The 23,548-nt window shown below is 46.7% G+C and overlaps 4 protein-coding genes across 9 annotated transcripts in view; 2 read left to right on the top strand and 2 right to left on the bottom strand.

Moving 5' to 3' along the window:
* Window positions 1-1,854: 1,854 nt before the first annotated feature.
* Window positions 1,855-8,645, top strand: MANEAL (mannosidase endo-alpha like). Of its 3 annotated transcripts, none has more exons than XM_077150231.1 (4): window positions 1,855-2,459; window positions 3,613-3,722; window positions 4,627-4,703; window positions 5,779-8,645. In XM_077150231.1, the coding sequence occupies exons 1-4, from the start codon at window positions 1,910-1,912 to the stop codon at window positions 6,413-6,415; spliced, it is 1,374 nt and encodes a 457-aa protein (XP_077006346.1). In that variant the 5' UTR covers window positions 1,855-1,909; the 3' UTR covers window positions 6,416-8,645. The 3 variants fall into 3 exon arrangements, with proteins under 3 accessions (XP_077006346.1, XP_077006349.1, XP_077006348.1); XM_077150234.1 differs by having other exon boundaries at window positions 5,742-5,915; XM_077150233.1 differs by having other exon boundaries at window positions 5,688-5,915.
* Window positions 8,646-9,217: 572 nt separating this feature from the next.
* Window positions 9,218-13,061, bottom strand: YRDC (yrdC N6-threonylcarbamoyltransferase domain containing). Its single transcript, XM_077150235.1, has 5 exons — window positions 12,637-13,061; window positions 11,981-12,095; window positions 11,739-11,858; window positions 9,846-9,988; window positions 9,218-9,528 (listed from the first exon to the last, which is right to left on the bottom strand). Exons 1-5 carry the CDS (start codon window positions 13,026-13,028, stop codon window positions 9,456-9,458), a joined length of 843 nt encoding a protein of 280 aa, XP_077006350.1. The 5' UTR covers window positions 13,029-13,061; the 3' UTR covers window positions 9,218-9,455.
* C2H1orf122 (chromosome 2 C1orf122 homolog) lies at window positions 12,051-14,304 on the top strand. 2 transcript variants are annotated; one of them, XM_077150236.1, is made up of 3 exons: window positions 12,051-12,319; window positions 13,384-13,585; window positions 13,834-14,304. In XM_077150236.1, the coding sequence occupies exons 1-3, from the start codon at window positions 12,255-12,257 to the stop codon at window positions 13,927-13,929; spliced, it is 363 nt and encodes a 120-aa protein (XP_077006351.1). In that variant the 5' UTR covers window positions 12,051-12,254; the 3' UTR covers window positions 13,930-14,304. The 2 variants fall into 2 exon arrangements, with proteins under 2 accessions (XP_077006351.1, XP_077006352.1); XM_077150237.1 differs by lacking the exon at window positions 12,051-12,319 and adding an exon at window positions 13,171-13,288.
* Window positions 14,305-14,393: 89 nt separating this feature from the next.
* Window positions 14,394-23,548, bottom strand: part of MTF1 (metal regulatory transcription factor 1) — a 49,692-nt gene continuing 40,537 nt past the window's right edge. Inside the window, exons 9-10 of one of the 3 annotated variants that reach the window (XM_077150230.1) lie at window positions 20,959-21,019; window positions 14,394-20,001 (exon numbers count right to left, since the gene is read on the bottom strand). In XM_077150230.1, the coding sequence (XP_077006345.1) occupies window positions 19,571-20,001; window positions 20,959-21,019 (492 nt within the window). In that variant the 3' untranslated portion in view covers window positions 14,394-19,570. Of the gene's footprint in view, window positions 20,002-20,958; window positions 21,023-23,548 lie in introns of all 3 variants that reach the window. The other 2 variants (XM_077150229.1, XM_077150228.1) reach the window with 2 other exon arrangements.

The raw sequence follows: 23,548 nt of genomic DNA, 5'->3' as shown, positions 1-23,548 counted from the left end.
GGAAAAGGAAGCATGCATCTCCTATTGCCTCTGCAGCCAAGATACCGTCTGATGTAAGAATAGCCAAATTAAGGTTGAAATCATGGTGGCAAGAGCAGAGCAGGGAGATGGAAACGTCTCAGATTCCAGATCACATTGTTCAACAAGGAAATCTACCCACTCTACCTGACCATTGGACTTCCTGCTTTGTGAGATACAGTTTGAAGATAGTTTGTCTGCTAATTGGAGCTGAAAGCATTCCATGAATTCAGTCATCACCATGAATTCTCTCAAACGCACATGCCTGGGCTCCAGACATACCCATCATTTCCCAACCTTGCTCTTCCTCTTCCTGGATTCCCTACAATTCACTTATTTAAAAAAATAATAATAATTGGGTGCTTACTTTTACATCAAGCTCTGTTTTAGATACTGCAAATAAAGTAGTCCATGAAACAAAGCTGCTGTCATCATGGACCATGAAGGAGGAAGACAATAGAACTATTTCCTATATTTGTAGAATTTGTACAATTCTACAAATTGTGGAATTGTAACTCATGTCAAACTCTGAAATAAGTTCTACAACTAATTGTGGTGTTGTGCTTTGAAATTTATTGCTTTTTTGTATATATGTCATTTTTCACAAAAAAAAAAAAAAGAAAAAAGTCAATTGTGATGATAAAAAAATTTAAGCCTTCTAGCCTTCTATATTCTGGAGCAGCTAGAAGGAAAATTGTGAGAGGATCATACCGTAGCCCATGACAAACTCTGGGATCTGTTGAAGAGTGCTTTGAAAACTATTGCTTTTTTCTTTCTTTGCTTTGTATATAAGTTAAACTATACAATAAAAAAGTTAAAAAAAAAATTATTCCTGGATGAATGAAATAATGAATAACTCATAATGAGAATTCAAGAAATATTGATTGAAAAACCTGTCATTGTTTATGGACTAGCACACCAGAGTCTGATTTGCACTCAACAAACAGCCCTGGGACCTGAATGCCAGACCCTGAATGCCAGACTCCTTGAGTCTAAAAAGCTAAGTAAGGTCTGGGGCCTGCTCCCTGGAACTCAAGAGTCCAGGGATAATGGTCAACATGTATTGGGTGTTTATTTTTGTCAGGCCCTGGGCAAAAATGGGAACCATCTCACTTAATCCTAAAAACTCTAGGAGGTTGCCCAGGGAGGGACAGCCGCGTGACAACAGGCCTGAAACCAGGCAGCCTGGGAGGTGAAAAGAGCTCTGGAGAGCCATCCCAGACTCCTGGGTTAGGCCTGATCCGTGTGAACCTGCGAGGCTCTAGCCAATGTTTACAGCGTCTGATTCCTCGGGGTTCCCCCCACTCCTTTCCCCTAGACTTTAGCGGTTTCTTAGGGTGTGTCAGAGGGGAGCCGAGGGATGGGGGGCCTGGGGTAAATAAGGATGGTCGCTGAGACCAGTAGGGAGAGGGTCAGTGAAGTCCGCAAAGAGGGGTCGGTAGGGGAGGTCACTGTTAGAGACGACCTTAAACCATTCCTTTTCTTCCCCACGCTGCCTTTCTCCCGACCTTCTCAAACGCTCCGGGTAAAGGCCAGTCTCCTTCCCCCCACCAGGCCCCCCACCTCGCTGCAACAATCTCCGGGCGAGCTACGCGGCTTGACTTAGGGCTCCGATACTCCGGTATCAAAATCCGCGGTTCGGCCACGCTTGGTGGCCCTCCGCCCATTCCCCCCTCAGCTGGCGACCACTTGGTCTGCGCCGCCTGCATTCTCTGTGAGCTGGGCCCGCCCGCACTGCGGGGAGAGGCCGGGAGCCGCCCACGCCGCGCTCGGGGTTCGGCGTCTCCCTGGGAAGCGCTCGGATTGCTCGGCGCGCGGGAGCCGGGCGGGCGGCCATGGCGCGGCGCTCCGGGAGGTAGCTGGGCCCTGGGAGAAGAGCGCAGGGGTCGTCATGGCCCGGCGGCGGCGCCGCGCCTGCATCGCGCTGTTTCTTGTGCTGCTCTTCGCTTTTGGCACCCTCATGGGCCTGCGCACGCTCAAGGCCCCGGACGGACTCCCGGCGCTGGGCCTGGGCCTGGAGTTTGCGCCTTTCGAGCGACGCCCGGAGGGGGCCCCTGCGCCCGCCGCCCGGGCTCCGGCCGCCCCCGCCGCGCCTCCGCCTCCGCCGCTCCCACCTCATACCGCGGATCCGGGAAGCCCCCCGGGGCCGGCCCCCGCGGAGGCCGAGCCTCCCCGTGGCCAGAGCCTGCGCGTCTACTCCGACCTGCACGCCTTCTACTACTCGTGGTACGGGAGCCCCCGGCGCGAGGGCCACTACATTCACTGGGACCACGTCATGGTCCCGCACTGGGACCCCAAGATATCGGCCAGTTACCCCCGCGGCCGCCACAGTCCCCCCGACGACTTGGGCTCCAGCTTCTATCCGGAGCTTGGGCCCTACAGCTCCCGGGACCCCGACGTGCTGCGGGAGCACATGACCCAGCTCAAGGAAGCCGCCATCGGTGAGTTCCCTATCCGGGACCGTCTGTTTCCCACCCTCGCTTTTCTTCCCCACAAACCCAACTCCCGCTGGTCCTGTCGCCCAGACACACCCCTAAACTTGACTTCTCATTCTGTATCACCACCCGGCACTGCTCCCACCTTCTTGCATTCAGATCCCCGCCCCTCACCCCCCCCACCCCCAAATACACACACACACAAACTCTAGGGCCCTTCCATAGGACGGAGCTGCTGGTCAATGGAAGGAGTTTGCACCAGAGCTGTCCCAGTTACAGTCAGCTAGGAGAGGGAAGCACAGTCTTATCTGCTGGGCTTGTAGGTTTGGTGAAAGGAAGTGAGACCTGGGTGTCTTGACTTCTCGGAACTCTGAGGTTCAGAGTAGCAGTTCTTGGTCTGGCCTCCGCCTTCACACCAGGTACAAGGCAGTCATTCCTGCTTTTTCTGGCTGTAGAGAGGAACGTTTGCCCACATTGTATGACGGACTGTGCTGTTTGCTGTGGGGGGTGGGGTGGGGCAGTTTTGGGTTTTTTTTATCAAGCACCTGGCTTAGTCCTTGGGAGCCTCCTTTCCTGGCTTGGGGGAAGGCTTCTGGCACAATTATTCAGAATGCCACTGAATACTGCTGGATTTTACAGTGTATTTCAGTTTATCTGGTGATCGTTTGTAAGGGGAAAAAGTAAAAAACAAAACATTGAATGCCAGAGGCAAAGGTGGGAGGTATACAAAGATAAGGCAGACCTGGGCCATGCCTCAGGATCTTACGCCTTAGACAGGCACGTTATTTCCCACAGCAAGCACTAAGATGACAGCCTCAGGGCTCTTCTCCCTGTGGGATCTCTTAGGTGCCCCTCTTCTCTGTGGTTTCCAGGTGGGTGTGGCATCGTTTACCCGTTCCTCTTTGTTTTATTGCTTGCTAAAGTCCTATCGTGCCCAGCCCGGTTAGGTTGTCTGCAGCAATTGCTTTTCAGCACCGCGGCTTGGACAGCTCCACGACAAGCTGCTCAGGAATCTGATCTGGGGGAAATGAACCTGGTTGGAGCCTCGTTCAGGGTTTTCGGAAACCTTCGTTTGTGTAGATGGTTTGTGAATGGGGGGAAAAAACTGTTTGTGGAGGGTACTGTATGTTTCTGAAGCAGCCTCTGTGTTGTATCTCAGGTGTCCTTGTTTTGTCATGGTATCCACCTGGCATGGCCGATGATAATGGGGAACCCTCAGATGATCTGGTGCCCACCATTTTGGACATTGCCTATCAATACAACATCCAGGTAAGTCTCCAAGAAAAGGTCAAATGCTCCCATCCTGAAGATGTTCTCTCCTCTGCCCTCAGAAGTTTTTTGGCAGTAGCCCAGGAATGGCAAATATGTAGTGTTTGTGGTATTGGGGAAGAAGCCTAATAAATAGTACTATATCACTCATATTTTCTTGAGTTTTGAAAAAGAAATTGAAAATAAACATAAATATAGGATAAATGGAAGGCTATCACTTTTATTAGTTTATGATAGCAGGCAGATAAGAGGAGATTAGTGCAAGAGCCAAATGGGTCTACAAATTGAACTCCAGACTTGAAGTCAGACTCATCTCCCTGGTGGGAGGCAGTGCTGGACCTCAAGGGGTAGAGCACATGTGCTCTTGGCAGATGGACTTACTTTAATGAGGAAGGGGTAGAGCTGAGCTAAGCATGTCCAATTCTTTCCCCCAAATGTACCAATCAAGTAATTTCCCTCTTGTGGCAAAGGAAGGAAAATGAAGCCCTACTTCCTATTCCTGAGTCCATTACTGACATGTTTAACAGATTATAACTCATTGACACAGCTTCAGCATCCTTCCCATTGTCTCAGACAGCTACCACCCATCACTTGGAGTGGCATATAGGTTGACACTTATTAGCCATCCTACAACAGCACATTAGGAAGATTCCCAGATGCCCTACCATGGGAGGTGGGCAAACTTCTCGTCCTAAAGGCTAAGGCTTGGTAGTTTTTGGTCCTAGAGAACAATGGCTGCCTTTATTTTTTGTGTGTCCATGATTGACAGACCCCCTTCTGAACTCAGCCTCTCATCAAGCCATGGTTGGAACATAAGCCTTATATGCTGGTGCCTGCAGTTGGGTCAGGAATGTGGCCCCTGGACAGATACCCACCTGACCAGTAACTCCTCTGTTTGTGGCAGGTGGCCTTCCACATCCAGCCCTACAAGGGCCGGGATGACATCACTCTACATGACAACATCAAGTACATCATTGACACGTAAGACTGCTCTGGGGGCTGGAATTTTGGTGGGAATCGAAATAGGGGAGGAGACAGAATGTTTAGAGGGGCAGACTGAGAGAAACAAGGGCAGAACGCCTGAGTTCCCAGTAGCTGTTTTATAGTAAGAGAATCTGAGGTATGGAGTCAGGCAACCTGGGCTTGAATTTTAGTTCTGCAGCTTCCAGTCTGTGATCATTAGTCTTATGGCCTTTAAACCTTCTGAGAGTTGCATGAACTAAAAATAATGTATGTGAAAGTAGCATGCACATTGCCTGGCACATCATTCATTCAAAAAATGTTTATTGAGTGCCTACATGTTTTCATGTAATGGGACAAGAGTTTACATTCTAGTGTGTGTTGGGGGTGCAGTGAATCAGAAAGTAATTGAAGAGGAAAAATTAGTGATCCATCTTATGAAACAATAATGAAAAAGAAAGCAGAGTGTTGTGTTAAAGTGTTCCTGAGAAACTACTTTAGGGTGAGTGGTCAAGTGAGCCTCTCCGAGATGACATTTGAACTCACACCTGAATGAAGGGTCAGCTCTGCAAAGATCTGGGGGCTGGCAAAAAATTCCAGGCAAAGGACAAGCAAATACAAAAAGGCCATAAGGTGGGACAAGTTTGGCATGACAGCAGAATGGAAAGCTGGGGTGACAGGAATAGTAGGAGTAATGTAAGCAGGGCCAGAACAAGTAGGGGGGACCTTGTAGAGCACAGTAAGGAACAATCAGATCTGTTTGACATTTTAAAAAGAGAATAGATTATAGGGAGGCAGGAGTGGAAGCCTGCAGACTAGGTAGAAAGCTATTGCAGCAGTCCCAAATGAAAGATGATGGTGGCTTGGCCTAGTGTATGGAAGTGAGACTTGAATAAATGAATAACAGGGCTAGGGAGAGGAGGAAGGGGGACCAGGTTCTTGCTTAGAGGCATGAGTCCAACTGTGGAGAGTGGCTAAATCCTAATCTGTGCTCTGGGTTATCAGGAAAGATCTCATCCATGGCCTGTCCAACAGCTGTGCTGGTTTCCCCCATCACAGGCTACCAACTCAGGTTCTTCTTCCTCCTGCTCCTCAGGTATGGCTCCCATGGTGCATTTTACCGCTATAAGAACAGCATGGGTAAGAACCTCCCACTCTTTTATATCTATGACTCATACCTGACATCTCCTGAGGCCTGGGCCCACCTCCTGACACCAAATGGGCCCCACTCAATCCGCAACACCCCCTACGATGGGGTCTTCATAGCGCTGTTGGTTGAGGAGGGTCACACCCACGACATTCTGGCTGGCGGCTTCGATGGCATGTATACCTACTTTGCTTCCAATGGTTTCTCCTTCGGCTCCTCCCATCAGAACTGGAAAGCTGTGAAGAACTTTTGTGATGCCAACAACCTCATGTTCATTCCCAGCGTGGGGCCTGGCTATATTGACACCAGCATCCGGCCCTGGAACAACCACAATACGCGGAACAGGGTCAATGGCAAGTACTATGAGACAGCCTTGCAAGCAGCCTTGACAGTAAGGCCTGAAATTGTCTCCATCACCTCTTTCAACGAGTGGCATGAAGGCACCCAAATCGAGAAAGCCATTCCCAAGAAGACACCAAGTCGCCTCTATTTGGACTATCTGCCTCATCAGCCCAGCCTGTACCTGGAACTGACCCGCCGTTGGGCAGAGCACTTCATCAAAGAGAAGGAACAGTGGCTGATGTGAGGGGCTTGCAAACAGGAGCATGGGGTGCTGATATCCCAGCCTCAGTGGAAGATATCACAACATGGGGCCCAGCTGAGAGGGTGCAGGGACTCACTTGTCTCCCAAATCAGCAGCTGGGTGCTTCTGGGTGGGCCATCAAGCTTGGGCCCCTGTGGAACAAAGCCTATTCATCAGGCAGATGTTGCTGGGGTGGTTTGTGGTGACGAAAATCTAGTAGCAACCACAAAGGCTAGCAGGTGACTGGACTAAGCCCAGGGCCCAGCTCCCCATCAGTTAGAACACTTCAAAATAATCTTTTCCAGCTGTGAACTCTGTTGCAGGTTGGTGGCATGTAGGGGTCATGCACATTGCTGGTCCTGGAAGGGCATGAGAATCCTGGGCTAGCATGCATCCTGCTCCCTTCTGCCAGCCTTTGTCTTCTCTTCAGGCCTCCTTTCCACATCTAGTATGCCTTCTCTAAGGAACCATTTAAGATTTTTCTAAAAGGGGAATTCTAGGTTTAAGCTCCTCCCAATAGATTGCTGAACCCTGACATTTGCATATTCATTCAGTACACACTAATGTAGCACCTTACTATGTGCTAGATGCTGAGTGAGAAACTCAACCAAGGGATGGTTCCTATCCTGAGGCTTACAAGATCCAGCTTTCCCTATTTGGTATGGCCTGCAGCCAGTGCCTGGGCAGTTATGAGTTTTTTTTTCTTGCAGTGCTGGGGAGATCAGTTCTTTTTCCTCTAAGAAAATACTGTGCTACAGAGGATACATTTTCCTAGGGAGAAGACAAGGACATCCCCCTCCCTTTAGCTACCTAAACTGAATGAGGCCCACTCACTTTAGTCATGTCCAGTTTTACAGTGTTTTGTATTATTTCAATATGAAGTGATGTTTTCTAGTAAGCATTCTTTCTTCTCCAAGAACTTACTGATTCTGACTCCTCATCCAGATTCCATGACAAATTGACAAGTGGACTCGGCTGGCTACAGTATTAGCACAGTGAGGAGTAGATTTGTTTAAGAAATCACTAGTTTAAATGAGATCTCTAGAGAGACTATTAAACAAACCAGTGCTTATCTATAAACTAAAATTCTAATGGCAGGGACCCTCATTTTTAACATTTGTTCCCCCTATTATTTATTTTTATTCCATATGTTTTACTTGTCTGTTGATAAGGTAGATAAAAGGAACATCAGATACAAGGTGTTCACAATCACACAGTCACATTGTGAAAGCTGTATCATTATACAATCATCTTCAAGAAGCATGGCTACTGGAACACAGCTCTACATTTTCAGGCAGTTCCCTGCAGCCTCTCCATTACATCTTAACTAACAAGGTTGTATCTATTTAATGCGTAAGAATAACCTCCAGGATAACCTCTCAACTCTGTTCGGAATCTCTCAGCCACTGACACTTTGTTTTGTCTCATTTCTCTCTTCCCCCTTTTGGTCGAGATTTTCTCAATCCCTTGATGCTGAGTCTTGGCTCATTCTAGGATTTCTGTCCCGTGTTGCCAGGAAGGTTTACACCCCTGGGAGTCATGTCGCACGTATACAGGAAGGGCAGTGACTTTGCTTGTTGTGTGGGCTGGAGAGAGAGGCCACAGCTGAGCAACAGAAGAGGTTCTCTTGGGGGTGACTCTTAGGCCTAATTTAAGTAGGCTTGACCTACGTGCAGTTAAGTTTCATATGAACAAACCCCAAGATTAGGGATTCAGCCTATTGCTTTGGCTGAGGGACCCTCATTTAAAGGTCCTTGGGACAACTTCTTGGGAAGATTCTTAGGATCTACTTGAAAACATGTACTGGTAACCATTATAGTGAGAAGCTTATGGACTCAAGACTGAATTCCAATTCTGGGAATTGGGGGGCAAGGGAGAAGAGAGAAAGTAGACCTGGTAGTCACCACAAGGACACCCAACTTCAGTTAGGTAACTAACACCAAAGTCCACTAGATGGAAGGGCAGGCCTGGCTGCCTTACTTATGGATTAGCTGGGGGAAACCAAAGCAGACAGGGACAGATGAAAAGGGCTGGAATATTCACTTACAGTAATTTACAAAAGATAATAACACGGAGTCTTCATATAATTAAATCAGCAGTTCTCACTCTTTGCTGATGGCAATTTAACTTGGCTCAGTTCTTTTGGAGGCTTATCTGTATCAAGAACCACAAAAATATTCATACACTTTGACTGAAGGAAATAATTTTAAAAAATAAACCATTTACAAAGACATTTAATAGCAGCATTGCTTTATATTAAATAAAAACAGTTCAAATGCCAATTATTTTTAAATAATTATGTTTAACATTTGGGATACATTTGAGTAACGATAAAAGGCTGCTGAGTAAATACCGGATTTAAATAAAGAAGTTAGAACATATAATTAACTATAACTTAATGAATAAATTTAAAAAAAGCTACTGGCTGAAAAGGATGGTAGAGATTTATTTTCCAGTATTCTTTGATTTGTATCTCCCCCCACCTCTACCCCTGCCAATTGAACAGACTTCCTACCATCAGACAAAATGAGGACCAAGCAATGATAATGCACCCCCAGCTGCACTAGGTTCAGAAGAAACTGTTTGGCCTGTGGCTCTACAATCTTTATCTTAACCTGGTTCCAGTTTCAGTAGTCCAAACCCATGCCTTTGGTCACTTTAGGCTTGGAAACAACAGTGGTTCCTCTACTTCATTTGGACCTTAAATACCACCACCCACCAGGAAGGAGGCTCTCTTTAGACTCCAATCTGGTATTTAAATCACTTTTCAGTTGTAAAAAAGAAGAAATTCATCAGACCATGGTCTTCTTAGGAATGTTAACCTTTCCATTCAGCTTTTGACTGAAATATGAAATAACAGATACACACACAGGTGTGGAGGGGGCCTGATCTACAGTGTTCAGAAAGACATGTTACCCAAAGGGGTCAGGTTTTAGGGTGATGTAGACCCAACAGCCTCTGCAAATGAAGCCATGCCAAACACCAGCAGACAGAACACATGGTGTCCAGTACCAGTCCTAGGACACCCCCTTCCTCCTGAGTTTCACGAACAGGATCCATCTGAGGGGAGTAGCCCATACTTCTGTTGGAGGATAGCTGTAGTACTTTCCAGGGCACTGAGAAGGAAAGGGAGAACAGTTACAGACTGACTTCTCAAACCCCTGAACCCACCAGGGTCTGGTCATTAGGGACCTCTAGGCACTATGCTCTCTTTATCAAACCCTTAGGGTAGCCTTAAGAATCCTGAGAGAGCAAGAAGACACTGGGAAATTTAGTCCTTCTCCATCTACCACTTCTTGGAACCAGCTGCCTCCCACAGGGCAAGATAGGAGTGATAATTTTCATTTTGTCAGGCTTTTTCTTTCTTTCTTTTTGTTTTTGCACCTCCCAACCTCCCTCAAATTCTACACTATGCAACAAGAAAGAGACTCACCAGCCTGGACGAATGATGCCAAACTTTCCAGGTACAGATAAGTCGATCACAGTTGAGCCAAGGCGATACTCAGGGCTCTGTCCATCCCCAAGTGGCCCCCCATCAATGACCAGGGACAAATGAGGCCAGAGGTCCTGGAATTCCTGAGAAGACAGAAAGAGCATGGATACTATCTCTGGCATCTGCAATGATATCACACTGCACATGGAATTCATAAATAAGACAAAGGCTGCACCACTCTAAAACAGAATGTATCTTCCCCTAAGCAGAGGAAGGAGACTCATTTAGTTAAGTAAGCTATGTTAAGGACACTGGCTTCCTATGAGATTTGGAGGTATCCTCCCTCTCCCCAACCCTGGGATTAGCACCCCAAATATCAACTGTCTAGAACACACATGCGCGCACATACACACCCCTCTGCTCCTGTCAGGCAGGACAAACCTGGGTGTGGGTGGTGAGAAACTGTAAACAAAGACACTGGTATTTGTACCCAAAGCACCAGCTTCTCCTTCCTGTGTGCAAGGCCCCGCCGCGAGGGTTGTCCATGCTCTGAGCCGTTAGAGGAGAGCAGAAATGCCAGGAGTGCCCTGTAGAGCCCTTCCTGCTGGGCATATGCCCTCCACTGCCTCCTCAGGAACCAGAGTTCAGTACTACCTTCCCTGCCTTACCTTCCCATTCCTGAGCCCAAGGGAAGGCTTCAGTTCAGGCCTACGGCCTCTTGCTGTACCAAGAAAAATTTTCTCACACTGCTTTTGTTAGGGAGGTATTAAGTGCAATGACTGGAGTCCTGGGTTAGATGAGGGTTCTAACCCTGGACTTTTACCATTTAATCTCTGTTCAATCTAGGGCAGTTTACTTCATCCCCATCTGTGAAACAAGGGGGGCTGGACTAGATAATCACTAAGGGATCTTCCAGCTCTAGCACCCTGATCCTGGATCGTGGTGGAGCTATGGTTCAGGGCAGAGAGAGGAAAACAGGGTGGACTCTAAGTGCATATACTGGCACTCAATCCATGGGGATATGGAATAGATATTCCTGAACTGTGGACTGAATTGCTGAGATAGAAATACCCCAATAAAGACACTGCATTGCAGTTAATGCCTGGGAATTTGGGCTGCGGATCATAAATACCAATTACTGTATTAGGCAGGTCAATTGCTTGATGAAGAAAGCCTCTGCCCGCCCCAAAATCCCCACTGCTGCCTTGAGTACATCACCAGGACCAAAGAAAGCCTGCTGTCTGCAGACTTCAAAGGGACACTGAGCCCTCACTTTCCAAAGGCCCTGAGACCACTCTCTACATCTGGGTATGGAAGGCCATCTCCTTACTACGTTCTACATTTAAATTTAGTACAAAGAAAATACGTTAAACTTTTTTGTGTCCTCATTCATTCTAAACTATGCAGTCAAGATTGATTAGGATGATCCCTTCTTCAACTTGGCTTGTGGTAGAGGTACCCAGAACAGGGCAGGAATAACTAACTGGGTGAAAATCTGAGTCTGCAACTAAATGGCCCTCCAGGCCCTGGAGGTTTAACTACTTCATCTCCCTTTACAGCACTGTTGTAACTCCATATTTTTCAACAACTGCTACCCCAACAAAAGGGAGGAAACAATTATTTTATTTATAATCTTTCCTATTGTAAAGTCAGTTGGAAGAAAGCACTAATTCTCCCCCTGGCCTCTCAAACTCTGTGATAAAACCTTTCCAAGATTCTTTAATTTGGAGTCCCCCAACACCTAACCCCTGCCAAATGGTCAGACTTCCCGCCATTAGACCAAAAGGGAGACTTTCCCCACCAGGGAATACAGAGCAACACCAATTCCAATGGGTCAAAGGAAACAGTGTTTGATCTGGGAACATCAAGGGGACAGGAATAGTTAACTCTTACCTTGACATTCAAAGAACTAGCCTGAGAGCTGAGGTTGGCGCTGGTAAGAGCAAGAGGTTCCCCAAACACCTGGGCCAAGTCCTGCATGAAGGCATGATCAGGAATCCGAATGCCTACAAGCTATAAAATAAGGGGAAAAAGGATCATGAGAAAAGGGGTGAAGGATAGATCTGGCCTGGATCCTAGTGAAAGTCACAGGCCAGGATGAGTAGGGGTACACAGTAAGAAAAAACCTGACTGACACGAGTGAAGGGGTTCAGGTCCTTGTTGAGCTCTTCTGAACGTTCCATCACCAGGGTAACTGGTCCTGGCAGCAGGTCTTTCAAGAGCTCCTTGGGAACCCTCACATGGCAGTATCTGGGAAATAAGGGAGCATAATTCAGTTCATGAATGAAGGGCCACCACCGGTCCTCCCGACCCCAGGCAGATCCAGAAAAAGGTCCTTGGGGCCTGCAATGGAATCCCTCATCTTCCAGTTTCACCTTCCTAGGAGCATCCAAGGCTTGAAACAACCACATGCTACCTCTCTCAGGAGCTACAACAGCTGCACCTCTGTTAACACGTATTTTATCTTCTTCAAGGTACTCCCTACAAAATCAAATTACCCTATTTGTTTCTTTCTTTATTTTTTATTTTTTACCACGGGATGCCCTCTCTCCCCTTAGCACAAAAGCGCCAAAACAATAGGTACCCTTCCTGGTTCGTTCATCGCTGCATCCTAGCTTCCATTTCGAGACCTGACACACGTTTAAGTGCTCAATACATACTTCCAGTTCCGGATTCCATGGTGAGCCTGGACAAGCCCCTCCCGCTCTCTGCGCCTCAGTCTCCCAAGCCTGTCACCGGAAACCCCTCCCGCGGTGCCGCCTCCAGCGGGGCCGGGTCAGGGCGGCCTCACCTGTAGACGTCGGCCACGCGGCCCAGGCATACCGCCAACGGCTTGGACCCGTTGCGGCCCTTAAGGCGGTAGACAGAGTCCAGTGCGGTCGAACAGCTCGCCGCGCAGGCCAGGCCATACAACGTGTCGGTGGGGACCGCTACCACGGCGCCAGCGCGCAGCTCGGCCACGGAGGCCCGCAGCGCCTCGGTCCAACCGGCGCGCTCAGGACTCGCTGCCCGCAAGGCCCCGTTTCCCGGGAGCCGCAACAGCCGGGCCCCTGGCGCCGCCGGAGCGGGGCTCGGCGGGAGAAGGAGACGGCCGCTCCGGGCGGAGCCCACCGGCCCCTCACTCAACCCTACGCCAGCAGCCACCGCGGCCCTCAGCCCCCTACACGGACGCACCAGAGACATCCGCCGAGGCCCGCTTCCGGGAGGAAGTGACGGGGGCAGTCCGCTTCCGTTTCTGGCCGCTAGGCCCCGCCTCCACGCCGGGCACCTTAAAGGGACAGCGACCCCCAAGAGGTTTGAAGGAGACCGGTGGGGACGGGGCGGGGCGCAGCTTTGCGGAGCCTTGGCGCAGCGCTGGGGAGGGGGGGCGGCCGACTGGGGGAGGGTGGTCGGGCCGCACAGGCGGAGATGGAATGGGGCCCGGGCTCAGACTGGTCGCGGGGGTGAGAGGGGGCCCATCGGGGAGGGGGAAAGGGCCCAGACCCAGCGCAAGCGCCGGCCCTGACCATACATCTGTCTCTCCCTCTCTCCGGGTCAGGGAGGCTGCCGGCGTGGACCGCGGGAAGGCTGGGCTGGGGCTCGGCGGGAGGCCATCCCCGCAACCGCCCCGAGATGAGCGTGCTCAGCAGCTGCTGGACGCAGTGGAGCAGCGGCAGCGGCAGCTCCTGGACACCATCGCCGCCTGTGAGGAGATGCTGCGGCAGCTGGGCCGCCGGCGCCCGGAGCCAGCCGGTGGCGGGGTTAGTGCCCACTCTGAGCTGGGCCTGGGGGGGTTGGGGTCCGCCCTCTGACAGGACTTGTCAAATCCTAGTTTTCCCCGGGGGGTGTCAGACTGTCCCTGTCGCCCTACCCCTAGTTTCCTTTGATCCCAGCGAGAGGCTTTGGAAAAGTTAAGTGGCATCCAAATGTAAAGTGCTCATATCCTTGCAGGGCCTAATCCAAGGCCTTTTCTCCCAGCCTCAGTTTTCTTCCTTTTTCTTCCAACCAGAGCGTCTCAGCCAAACCTGGAGGGCCCTCCCAGCAAACTGTCTCCACAAGAGGTGGCTTTCCAAAGGATGCTGGTGATGGAGCTGCTGAGCCTTGACATCCCTGAGCCCGCGCCCTAACTTTTCTCTCTCCTGGTGACTGAACTCTGAACTCCCCTTCAACAAAGGGGCCATTCTTCACTGGCAGTGGCTGTTACTTGGCACTCAGCCTGGGGTGGCAGCCCTGCTAGCAGCTGGGTTCGCTTCCACTTCATACAGGCTGAAGGCAGTGCTGTGTTCTGAAACGTAGCCAATGAATGCTGAGTCTGATTACCTGAATTTGGGCACACCAGCAGTGCTTGACAATTTGGTCTGGCCTGCTTTGGGGGATCCAAGGTGGTGTTAGCCCACTTGTTCATTTCATGTTTTGGGGGCTTCTAGTCCCACAAACACCTTCAGCAGAACCTTGATTAAAAGGAAACCTGCAGACTCTCCTGGTGACCGGCCTTTCTTTCCTGTCCCCTCTCCAACTCTTATGGCTGGGAAGGGGGAAACTGTTGAAAACTCACAAGTATGGGCAGTGTTGGTAAGAAAAGCCACAGATACTACCAGATTTAAATAAGCATTTAATTAGGATCTCATTAGTATTTAATATTGCTTTTTCAATTCCAAAAAGTTAAATTTTCACTTCTTAGTAGATATTTTAAAGTACAATATTAAGTTTATACAAAATGAGCAATTAAGCAAACACCATTATTTCACATTCTTCAAAAATACAAATTCATATTTACTCTTTTTTGGGTTTGGAGGTTTCTTCCTTTGGAAGTACTGAACCTGTAACGTTTTCATATCGCTCAGTGAAAGTCCATTGTTCCCATGTTGAACACTTAAATAAATTTGATAGACTTTTACATACTCCAAATAAAACTATTTTGGATTTTAAAATTGTTACCCAAACCACCGGCCAATGATTGATTAGTGTGTGTCAAAAAGAAGGCTTTTGGGGGCTCTTGCTTTTCCTGGCTAGAAGATCTTAACCAGAGATGCAAAAACCTGTTTCCAGCCACTTTCCCCAAACAGGGACTGGGAGAAGTTGACAGGGAACAGGAACAGCCACCTTGGACCCTCATTGCACCCCTACATTCTACCAAACACAACAAAGGATGTAGACTGCTGAATCCAACAGAGCCATGGGGAGGCTGAGAGCACAGAAGGAGAAGGGGCAGGAGAAGCCTCTGACTTGGCACCACTACAAGAATAACAAGGATATTGCAAAAAACACCCCTGGGTTTTGGTGGAAAAAGGTTTATGAAAAATTTCCCCATAAGAAAAAGAGTAGAAACTGTGTTGAGCTGAGAAAGTGACACTATATCATCACCCAATTTTTGGCCCAGCAGGCACACTACCAAAAGGGCAGTGCATGGTTTTAAACCTTGCTTCCAGTAAAAAAGCTTGTACTACGTACACATTGACATAAAGATCCAGTTTACTTGCATTTTTCAGTGCAGAACGAGAAGCCCTCTCTTGAACGGGATAAAGTGAGAAATGTCCACACTATGATCATCAGCTTCCCCAAAGGGCCTGAGAAGAAATTTTTCCTTCTCTCCTATCCCCACTCCCAAATACTCAAGAGGAAACAGGCTAACCTGACAGACTAATCAGAAATACACATAATTCAGTTCTGCTGCCCCTCTTCCCCAATTATTAAGGAATGGACAATTTTCTATCTATGTCACCACAGACCATTTACATAGTATTAGATCTAAGGACATCTTTCTACTTTGGCTGAAGTGTACTTTAAAACTCTTCTATAATAGCCTGAGAATTGAAGATCAAATGGGGGAAAGGAGAGAGTGGGAGAGAAGGAAGAAAGTTGATAAACCAGATTACTAACAGCTTTGTTTACTGGATTTAATGAAGGTTGGAGGCCTTTGTGCTTAAAGAACCAACACAAGCAACATGGGGGGCGGTATGGAAATGGCTTACCTTCCTCCATTCTCCACTGCCACTACTACCTCCCCAAACATATATCTGCTTGGTGGTGTAGGAAAATTGTAAACTCCTTTAGCAATTGTAGTTGCACATATCAGTGGTTCCAGTGACTCTGGAAAAGTCTGTGAGATTAAGGACAAAGGAAGTGATTGCAAATATGAAAGTCTAGAAGGTGCTAGGTTTCTACCTAGGAACAATCTATTTCTTCCTTTCAGGTATCACTTGGTTATGGAGAAGAAGGGAAAGATGGCAAGGGACCAAGAAGTGATGAGAAAGGGCCTCAACAGTTCTGAGAGCCTGAGGGGGGCACCCTCGGGGCACAGGGAAGGCTTGCATAGATTGAACAGTTGCTGAGAATGCATAATAGTGTTTCCCTAAAGACAGCCTCATAGTACAGGGCTGACCCAGCATTAAAAATGAAGCCAGGCCAGGGCCACATGGGACAATGGCCATCAAAGCTACAAATATTGCACCAAGGTAAGTGCTTTTTCTTTTCACACCTCAATTTAACTTTTTATTCTGAGCAAAAATAAAACTTCGTGGAAAGAATATATATATATATATATATATATATATATGTATGTATGTATATACACACACACATACACACACACACACACACACACATACATACACACAAAAGTAATTGCAGCAATTGGGTTAAAGATAACATAACCTAAAGTGCTTTTTATTTTATTATTTCTTTAATATACCAATATGAGGTTTTGCAAACTTGTCCCTCTGGACGGACACATTCAGCATTATACAAATTCTCTCAGGAAAACCCACCCACCCTCCATTATCCCCATCGGCCCACTGCCTTGACCCTGAAAACAAAACTCTCTGACTCTCTCAGGGATGGTAAAGAGAAGATGTCCCTTGCCTTCTACCCAGAGAGGTCTTTGTACCTGAAGGCCCTTCCTGGGCTTTGTACCATGATCTCCTTCTAAAGGGGAATGAGATTCAATACATGACCCCAACTTCTGTCAGTAAACTAATGATGCCCCCATGAGACTGGCTGTGATGAAGCCGGACTCTGGCAGGAAAGGCCAGGCCCTTTTCCCTCAATGTCCCACTCAACTGCCTGGGAAGGGCCAAATTCACTAAGGCAGCTTGGCAGTACCAGCCAAAGTCTCCTCACCAACTTCTAAGCCCATGAACTCCAACTCCTGGGGCTGATGAGCACCCTTTAAAGGGACAGACTAACTGGGATGCTAGTGGGAGCTGAAAATTTATATCGATTGGGTGGAAGTGTGTAAAGGTTACCACAGGAAGAAAAAGGTTGCTTTCACTGCCAAAAGTCTACTGACTCTCTCTAACCTAACCCTAGTTATATTCCAAGATTTGGAAATCATACTGTCCACAAAGGCCTTCTCTGGCTCCAAATCAGCCAAAGGCTTTTTCTTTTCCACGTTCTTGGCAATCCACCCACATTAGAGGCCAGGCTAATGGAAAGGGGGTGGAGAGGGAAAGAGGGCTAGAAGAAGATGGGAGGAAAGCCTGCCTACCTGTGGAATAGACATGCCCTTCATAACCACTTGCTATCATTTTAAGTATACTCCTGATCTTTCAAATGCTGACTGGATCTGATAGTCCCTTTTATAATCTAGAGTCATCCTCAGAAGGCAGATACGTCAACTTCAACTACAAAAATCTGTCAATGTAAACATTGTTTTAAGATGCTTCTCCATCAGTGCCAGTATTTGGAGACAAGAAAACCACTGATCTGGGTGGGCACCTTCAAATGACCTTCTCTGGGCTCCTTTTCGCCACCTCAGCTCCCAGGGAGCCAGAATCCCAGGTGACCATAGCACTGGTATATGGAGTAGTTATTACTGCCCTCCAATATGAGCCGACTTTGGGATCCCATCTTGCTGCTCTCTCACAGCAGTTTTAAACAGAACAGCTACCTCAAAGCTTCCTATGAGTATAAGGTGCAGAGACAGCTAAGGACAAGCCAGGTTCAGCAATTGGTTTCTAGGAGGATTAACCCAATGTGGTAATAGATTACTCAGCTTTCTCAGCTCCTATGAGATCACCAGGTCCCATCAGCCTTTTGAGAAGAGTACAGAAGGTCAAAAAACAAAATTCTCCCGACTAGACTCCTGGGATGATAAATCAGTTGCTTATAAGTAAGCCCATTTCTCCTCGCAGCAGTAACAGCATTTACGAACACTGCCCTCTTGTCCAAGTCCATCCCTAAACATCCTGGCTAAAAGGCAGGGCATCTCGTCTGCTCTGGATACTGCCTTGGCTAGCACTGAGTATGGCTCAGAGAACAAGAGAGTGACAAATGCAAATTTCTTTACCTTCGGGTGTAGAAAAGAAAAGCAAAATCATGGCTGCTTTCTGCCTGACATCACCGACTCGAAAGAGAAGCCCTGTTTAGGGAACCCTGCTTTTTGCTCAAGGCAGAAAAAGGGAAGTGTGGACTGTATTTTGTTTTAAGAGGCAATGACTTGGGGCCAAAAGCAGACAGATGGATATAATTCTATACACAAATCCCCAATTTTTTTTCCTATAACACAACTTAATGAAACATTCCAAATGAGATCAATTATTGCAACATTTCAGGCTTTTTGGTGGAAGAATTTTTTTGTTTAGTTTTGTGTTACCCTGAGTAGAAGATCATTTTGTGTTTTGTTTTGTTTAAAAATCATATGACTAAACTGAGCACGTCATCCTTATTTGCACTGTACTAGGCTGTATGCAAAATCCAAAGGGGTGAGGGAGAGAAGTGGGAAGGGCCAACCAAAAACCTGAAGAGAACCTGGAACCAGGACACTTGGCCTGCCAATTACATACCACCTTATAAAAACTTCCTTACATCTGCACCTTCTTGTGAGAAGCAAAATGCAGCCCTTCTTCTGAGGAAGCAAATATAGTTAAAGGGAAGGCAGACCACTGACCAGTTCGTTGCCATAAGCCACATATCCATTCTGGGACAAAACAAGGATGTTCCCCTAAGGAAAACTCACTGTGATCTGCAAGCCCTGGCAATCAATTGACAAAAAGAATTAGCAAGGCAAAGACAGCGATGGTGTTGATAGAGCCTGCTCTGCACATACACCATGGACAGACAGCAGTCGGCAACTTCACTAGTACCCCTGCAGAACCAGATCATCTCCACAGGCTGTGGGGTAGGCTTGAATGGGCCCATTTGTGCTGACACTAGCTGGAGGATGACCCCTGCATTATCCACCCTGAGCTCTGCCGACAGCAAGCACAAACAACAAAGCCATTTCATACAATCCCTGTCCAACTCACAGCTGTTTGACCTGCCTTTGCCACTTCCCTCTGATAGAGTGAGGGTCTGGCTATTTGAGCACGCTTCAGCGTCAGATGCAAAAGACACAGGGAGGAGCAGCACCCAAAACACTGAACTCTAATGCCCAAACCACAAAGACCCCAGTGCAAGGGATGGCAATATCAGATTGATGGAAACCACACCCTTTCATTTAGAATTTTTATGCATACGAGTAACCTTAATTTCCATGTTCACATGACAATAAGCAAAAGTGACATACAGTGCAGCCAAACAGTTCATTTATAACTTAGCTTTTTTTTTTCTTTTTTTTTTTTCTCCAAAGATCAGTTCCTTAAAATGGATGCTCCTGGGGATGTGAATAAAGAAAATACATCTGAAAGGTGAGGATTTCAAACAGTAGGTTTCTTCATCTTTCAAATTTCTGACCCCAAGATGGTAGACATCACACCTTATGCCTCCTGCTCACCCTCTTTTCCTGGAGGTGAGCACATACAGACCCTTCACTTGGAGAAGCTGCTGGTCAGACCCATCTCCTCTTCTCCCTGCAGTAGTGCTTCAATGGGAATCAGATTGGATGGGGTGTCCAAGCTCTGGAGGGACAGAAACTCTGACACATCCATGGCACTTAATGTTTCAGTTTGGGGGTCTGAAGGACTCTCTGCTTGTCTGTTTTGCTCACAGGAAGAGGGTAGAGTGGAAGATGATGATAGGAGGGCAGGGGGTGAGGAAAAAGTCTGTGGTGATAGCTGCAGGCTGGGCCCATCAGGAGGCTGGGGGCTTGGCTCTGGAGGGGGAGGGGAAGAACAGCCCTTTCTCCTGCCAGCTGCCCGCTCCTTTGCAGAGTCCCGGCATGCACACTGACACTGACATGCCTCCTCTTGTTTGATGATGATCACAGGAACACTGAGGCCAATCTGCTGTACAGAGCTCCCTGCGAAAGAGGTGAGAGAGACTGCTCTTCAAGTAGCTGTAGGGCAAGGGCACGAGGGACAGAGTATACAGACTAGGACAGGGCTGAATGCCACAGAGGCACGAACGGCAGGAAGGGTGGGTGCCATGCTCCAGGTTTTGTTCTGCTTGAAACTGGACCATGTTCCTTCTCAGGATAAAAGCTTCTGACACTCCTCATCCTCTCCAAGACAAAGTCCCCATTCCTTAGAAAGCCACACACACAATCTAGATGCACCCAAGTTTCCAGCTTCATTTTCTGTCATTTCCCCCTGCACCCTCCATACCAGCAATATAGCAAATGCCTCCCCTTTACTTTCTTCATACCTTTAAGCCTGTGGACCCTTTCTTCTGCCTAAACTCCTGACACGACTGCTCACCTGGAGATCTTACTCTCATCCTTCAGGACTAACTCACTCCCTGCTTTTCCTGATACCCATAGGTGTGGCTTCCCTGTTGGGTGGTACTGAAGGCTACCCCCATGAGGCCCACATATGAGCTTCCTGGTACAAGTTCACGGTGTTCCTGTGTTCCTCCACACTATAGAGGACCTGTTTAGCTGTGGATACTCAAAGGGCTCTGAGCTGTTTCAGGCCATCTTACACATCGTTGTAACCCCTGCATTATCCACCCTGAGCTCTGTCTATAGCAAGCGCTGTATTAACTGCCACTCAAACTTTTTTCTGGCTACATTAAAAGCTGTATCTGAAGGGGAAAGAACCATTAATAAATAATGTTAAACATGGTGTTTATGTCATAAATGCACTAACTTCCAATAGTTGTGAGAATATGAAATACTATAATAAATAATACAATGTGACAAATTTAATTGATGTTAAAGATTTTAAAGTTTTAAAAACTGGGGAGAAGTAATTATTAACTCATGCCATTAGAGGCCCAGAGAGTTTACTTTCTTTTAGAGCTATGCAGAGTTACATACCTGTGCTACTGGCTACTGGTACTGCAGTGGTAAAAAACACATTCTCAACTTTAGATGCTTGCTGCTGGAGAAAAAAAAATCACATTTATGGTTACTCAAACATGGCAGCCTCCCCAGCTGTAATGGTCACCCCATAGGACAGAAATTCCTGTGTCTAGGGATTCTTATACTGAGTGATGTTTTGTTTGTATTCTGACATGAGGTCACTAAACTTCTGACATTCAGTACCGATAATGTAGTCAGCTTTGTACTCTACTACTTGGCTGCCTCCCCAGCTGCCTGGTCCAATAGGTTCTCTAAGTCCAAAGGCTCTTCTGAGGGGGCTTTTCTCAAGCTGATTATCTCCTCAGGTTGAGAAGGGTTGGATGGCTTCCCCTACAGGATTTCCACTCTGACCCTCCCCTTCCCATTTCCAATACTCTATGAAGACTGAAAAGTTCTTGATTCTCCTCAGAGATTAAGCTGCATGCTAAGGACAGGGGTAAGGCTTCCTCTCACAGCCAGAGCAGCCACTGTGCAGCTCCTTGCTTTGATGGCCCCGGACATAGTGCTGTAAGCTACAAAGAATAAATGTTAAAGGTATGACCTCTGCAATCAGCCACATCTGGATTCAAGTCCAAGCTCTGCCCTTTATTAACTGATAATTTCAGGCAAGTTATTTAACCTCAGATCATCATTTCCTCATCCATAAAAATGGGGATCATAACCAAAGAGCCTCCCAAAGGCATTAAATGAGATGAAGCACACGGAATACTTGGCACATAGCAAGGATTCAATAAACAATAGCTGTTTATATTATTACAGCTAAGTAGGATTATGAAGTCATACCCATAAAATCACTCATATCACTTATTACACTCCCTGTTAAACTAGCTAAAGGGTTTCTGCTTCCTTCAAGTCTTGTTTTAAAGGGGCTTCGCTTATATACCTTTAACAACAAAAAAAGTAACTTTAAAATGAGTCTTGGAGCAAGGTAAAAGCTTCTGGCTAAGTTATGGGAGATGACACTATAAAATAATGATGGGATATGAGAACATACAAAAAAAATAATAATAATTATGTGGAAAAGGGATGACACTTGTTCCATGTAGCTTCCTAAGGTAGATCCAGAAATTAATGTGTTACCTCCAGAAGTGGTTGGCACCCCATTTCTGGAATTTCAGGTCTCTCATTATTTAGCTTTATACTGCTTTTTCAATTTGATATAATCTTATATTCACCCACATATTCTCCATCTAATGCTTACCCATACTTCAAGGAACACCTAACCTGTGTGGCCATCCTCCAACAAGCTCTTAGTGCCTGAACCCCTCTTCGGATAGCACAATGTAGTAGCCAAGAGCATAAGCTCTGGAATCAGACAGCCTATGTTCAAATTCTAGCTTGGCCACTCATGAACTGTGTGCTTTGGGCTAATTACTTGATCTCTCTGAGCTCACTATTAGTAAAATCATACCTACCTCTTAGGATTGTTGTGAATTAAATGAGTTAAAGGATTAAAATTGCTTTGTTAGCACAGTGTGTGACATACAGAGACAGAGACATATAGAGACAGTAAAAAGATCAATGGTTGCTGGGGGGAACAAGGAAGAAGAGAAGGATGAACAAGTGGAACACAGACGACTTTCAGATGGTAACACTATTCTGGATGATACTGTAATGGTGGATACATGATACACAAAACCCACAGAACTATACAACACAAAAAGTGAACCCCAATGTAAAGTACGGACTTTAGGTAATAACAGTGTATCAAAATAATACTTGTTAAACAACTAACAAATGTAACACATCAACATAAGATGCTTATAATAGGGAAAACTGGGGGAAGCCAGGGAGAAGAGGATATATGGGAACACTCTGTATTATCTCCCCAATAAAATTAAAAAACAAACAAAAAACCTAAAAATTATATATATATATATATATATAAAGTATCTGCTTTAATGACTGACGTGCTAGATCTTCAATTTCAAAAGTGCTTACTTAGCACAGTACCTGATACATAGTAAAGGTATATAAGTAATAGCTACTGCTATTGTTATTCCTCTAATTATCATTATTATTTGGCATTTTACTTTTGGCAATGTTAATTTTCTCTTAGGTATTCTGGCCTCTTTAATTAAGGTTTTTATAAAAAAGACATCATATTTTCACTTTTCTGCACACCTCCCAAACCCTCCCCCAGCATGGTATCTAGCAAAACTAGGCTCTCTAAATATATTGAATTGAATAATTACGTCACTTAAAACCAAATGCTTTCTTAGAAACTGGTTCTGTGGTGGGCTCCAGAGCATAGACTATGCTTCTGACTTGGCCACTGCTGTCCAGTTCCATCTGACCGGATTACATCAGTCCCTCACATCAGTCTGGCTCTGCCTCAGGGAAAACCTACTTTCCTGAAATGTTCTTGGGCCTCTGCAGTTTGATGACTGCTTTCCTATACTAGAAGATGGAATTCAATTGAGAATGGAATATGTGTTCAGTAGGCTTGGAGGTTGTTTCTCCACCTTCTTATTTATAGGTACAGCATACAGTAGTTCCTAAATTTATACCCATTAGATTATGGGAAAAATGACCAACTAAGAGA

This window comes from Tamandua tetradactyla, chromosome 2 (assembly GCF_023851605.1).
Source record: "Tamandua tetradactyla isolate mTamTet1 chromosome 2, mTamTet1.pri, whole genome shotgun sequence".
NCBI lineage: Eukaryota > Metazoa > Chordata > Mammalia > Pilosa > Myrmecophagidae > Tamandua > Tamandua tetradactyla.
Note: the sequence above shows the minus strand (reverse complement) of the source record. Positions and strands in the feature narration are given on the sequence as shown.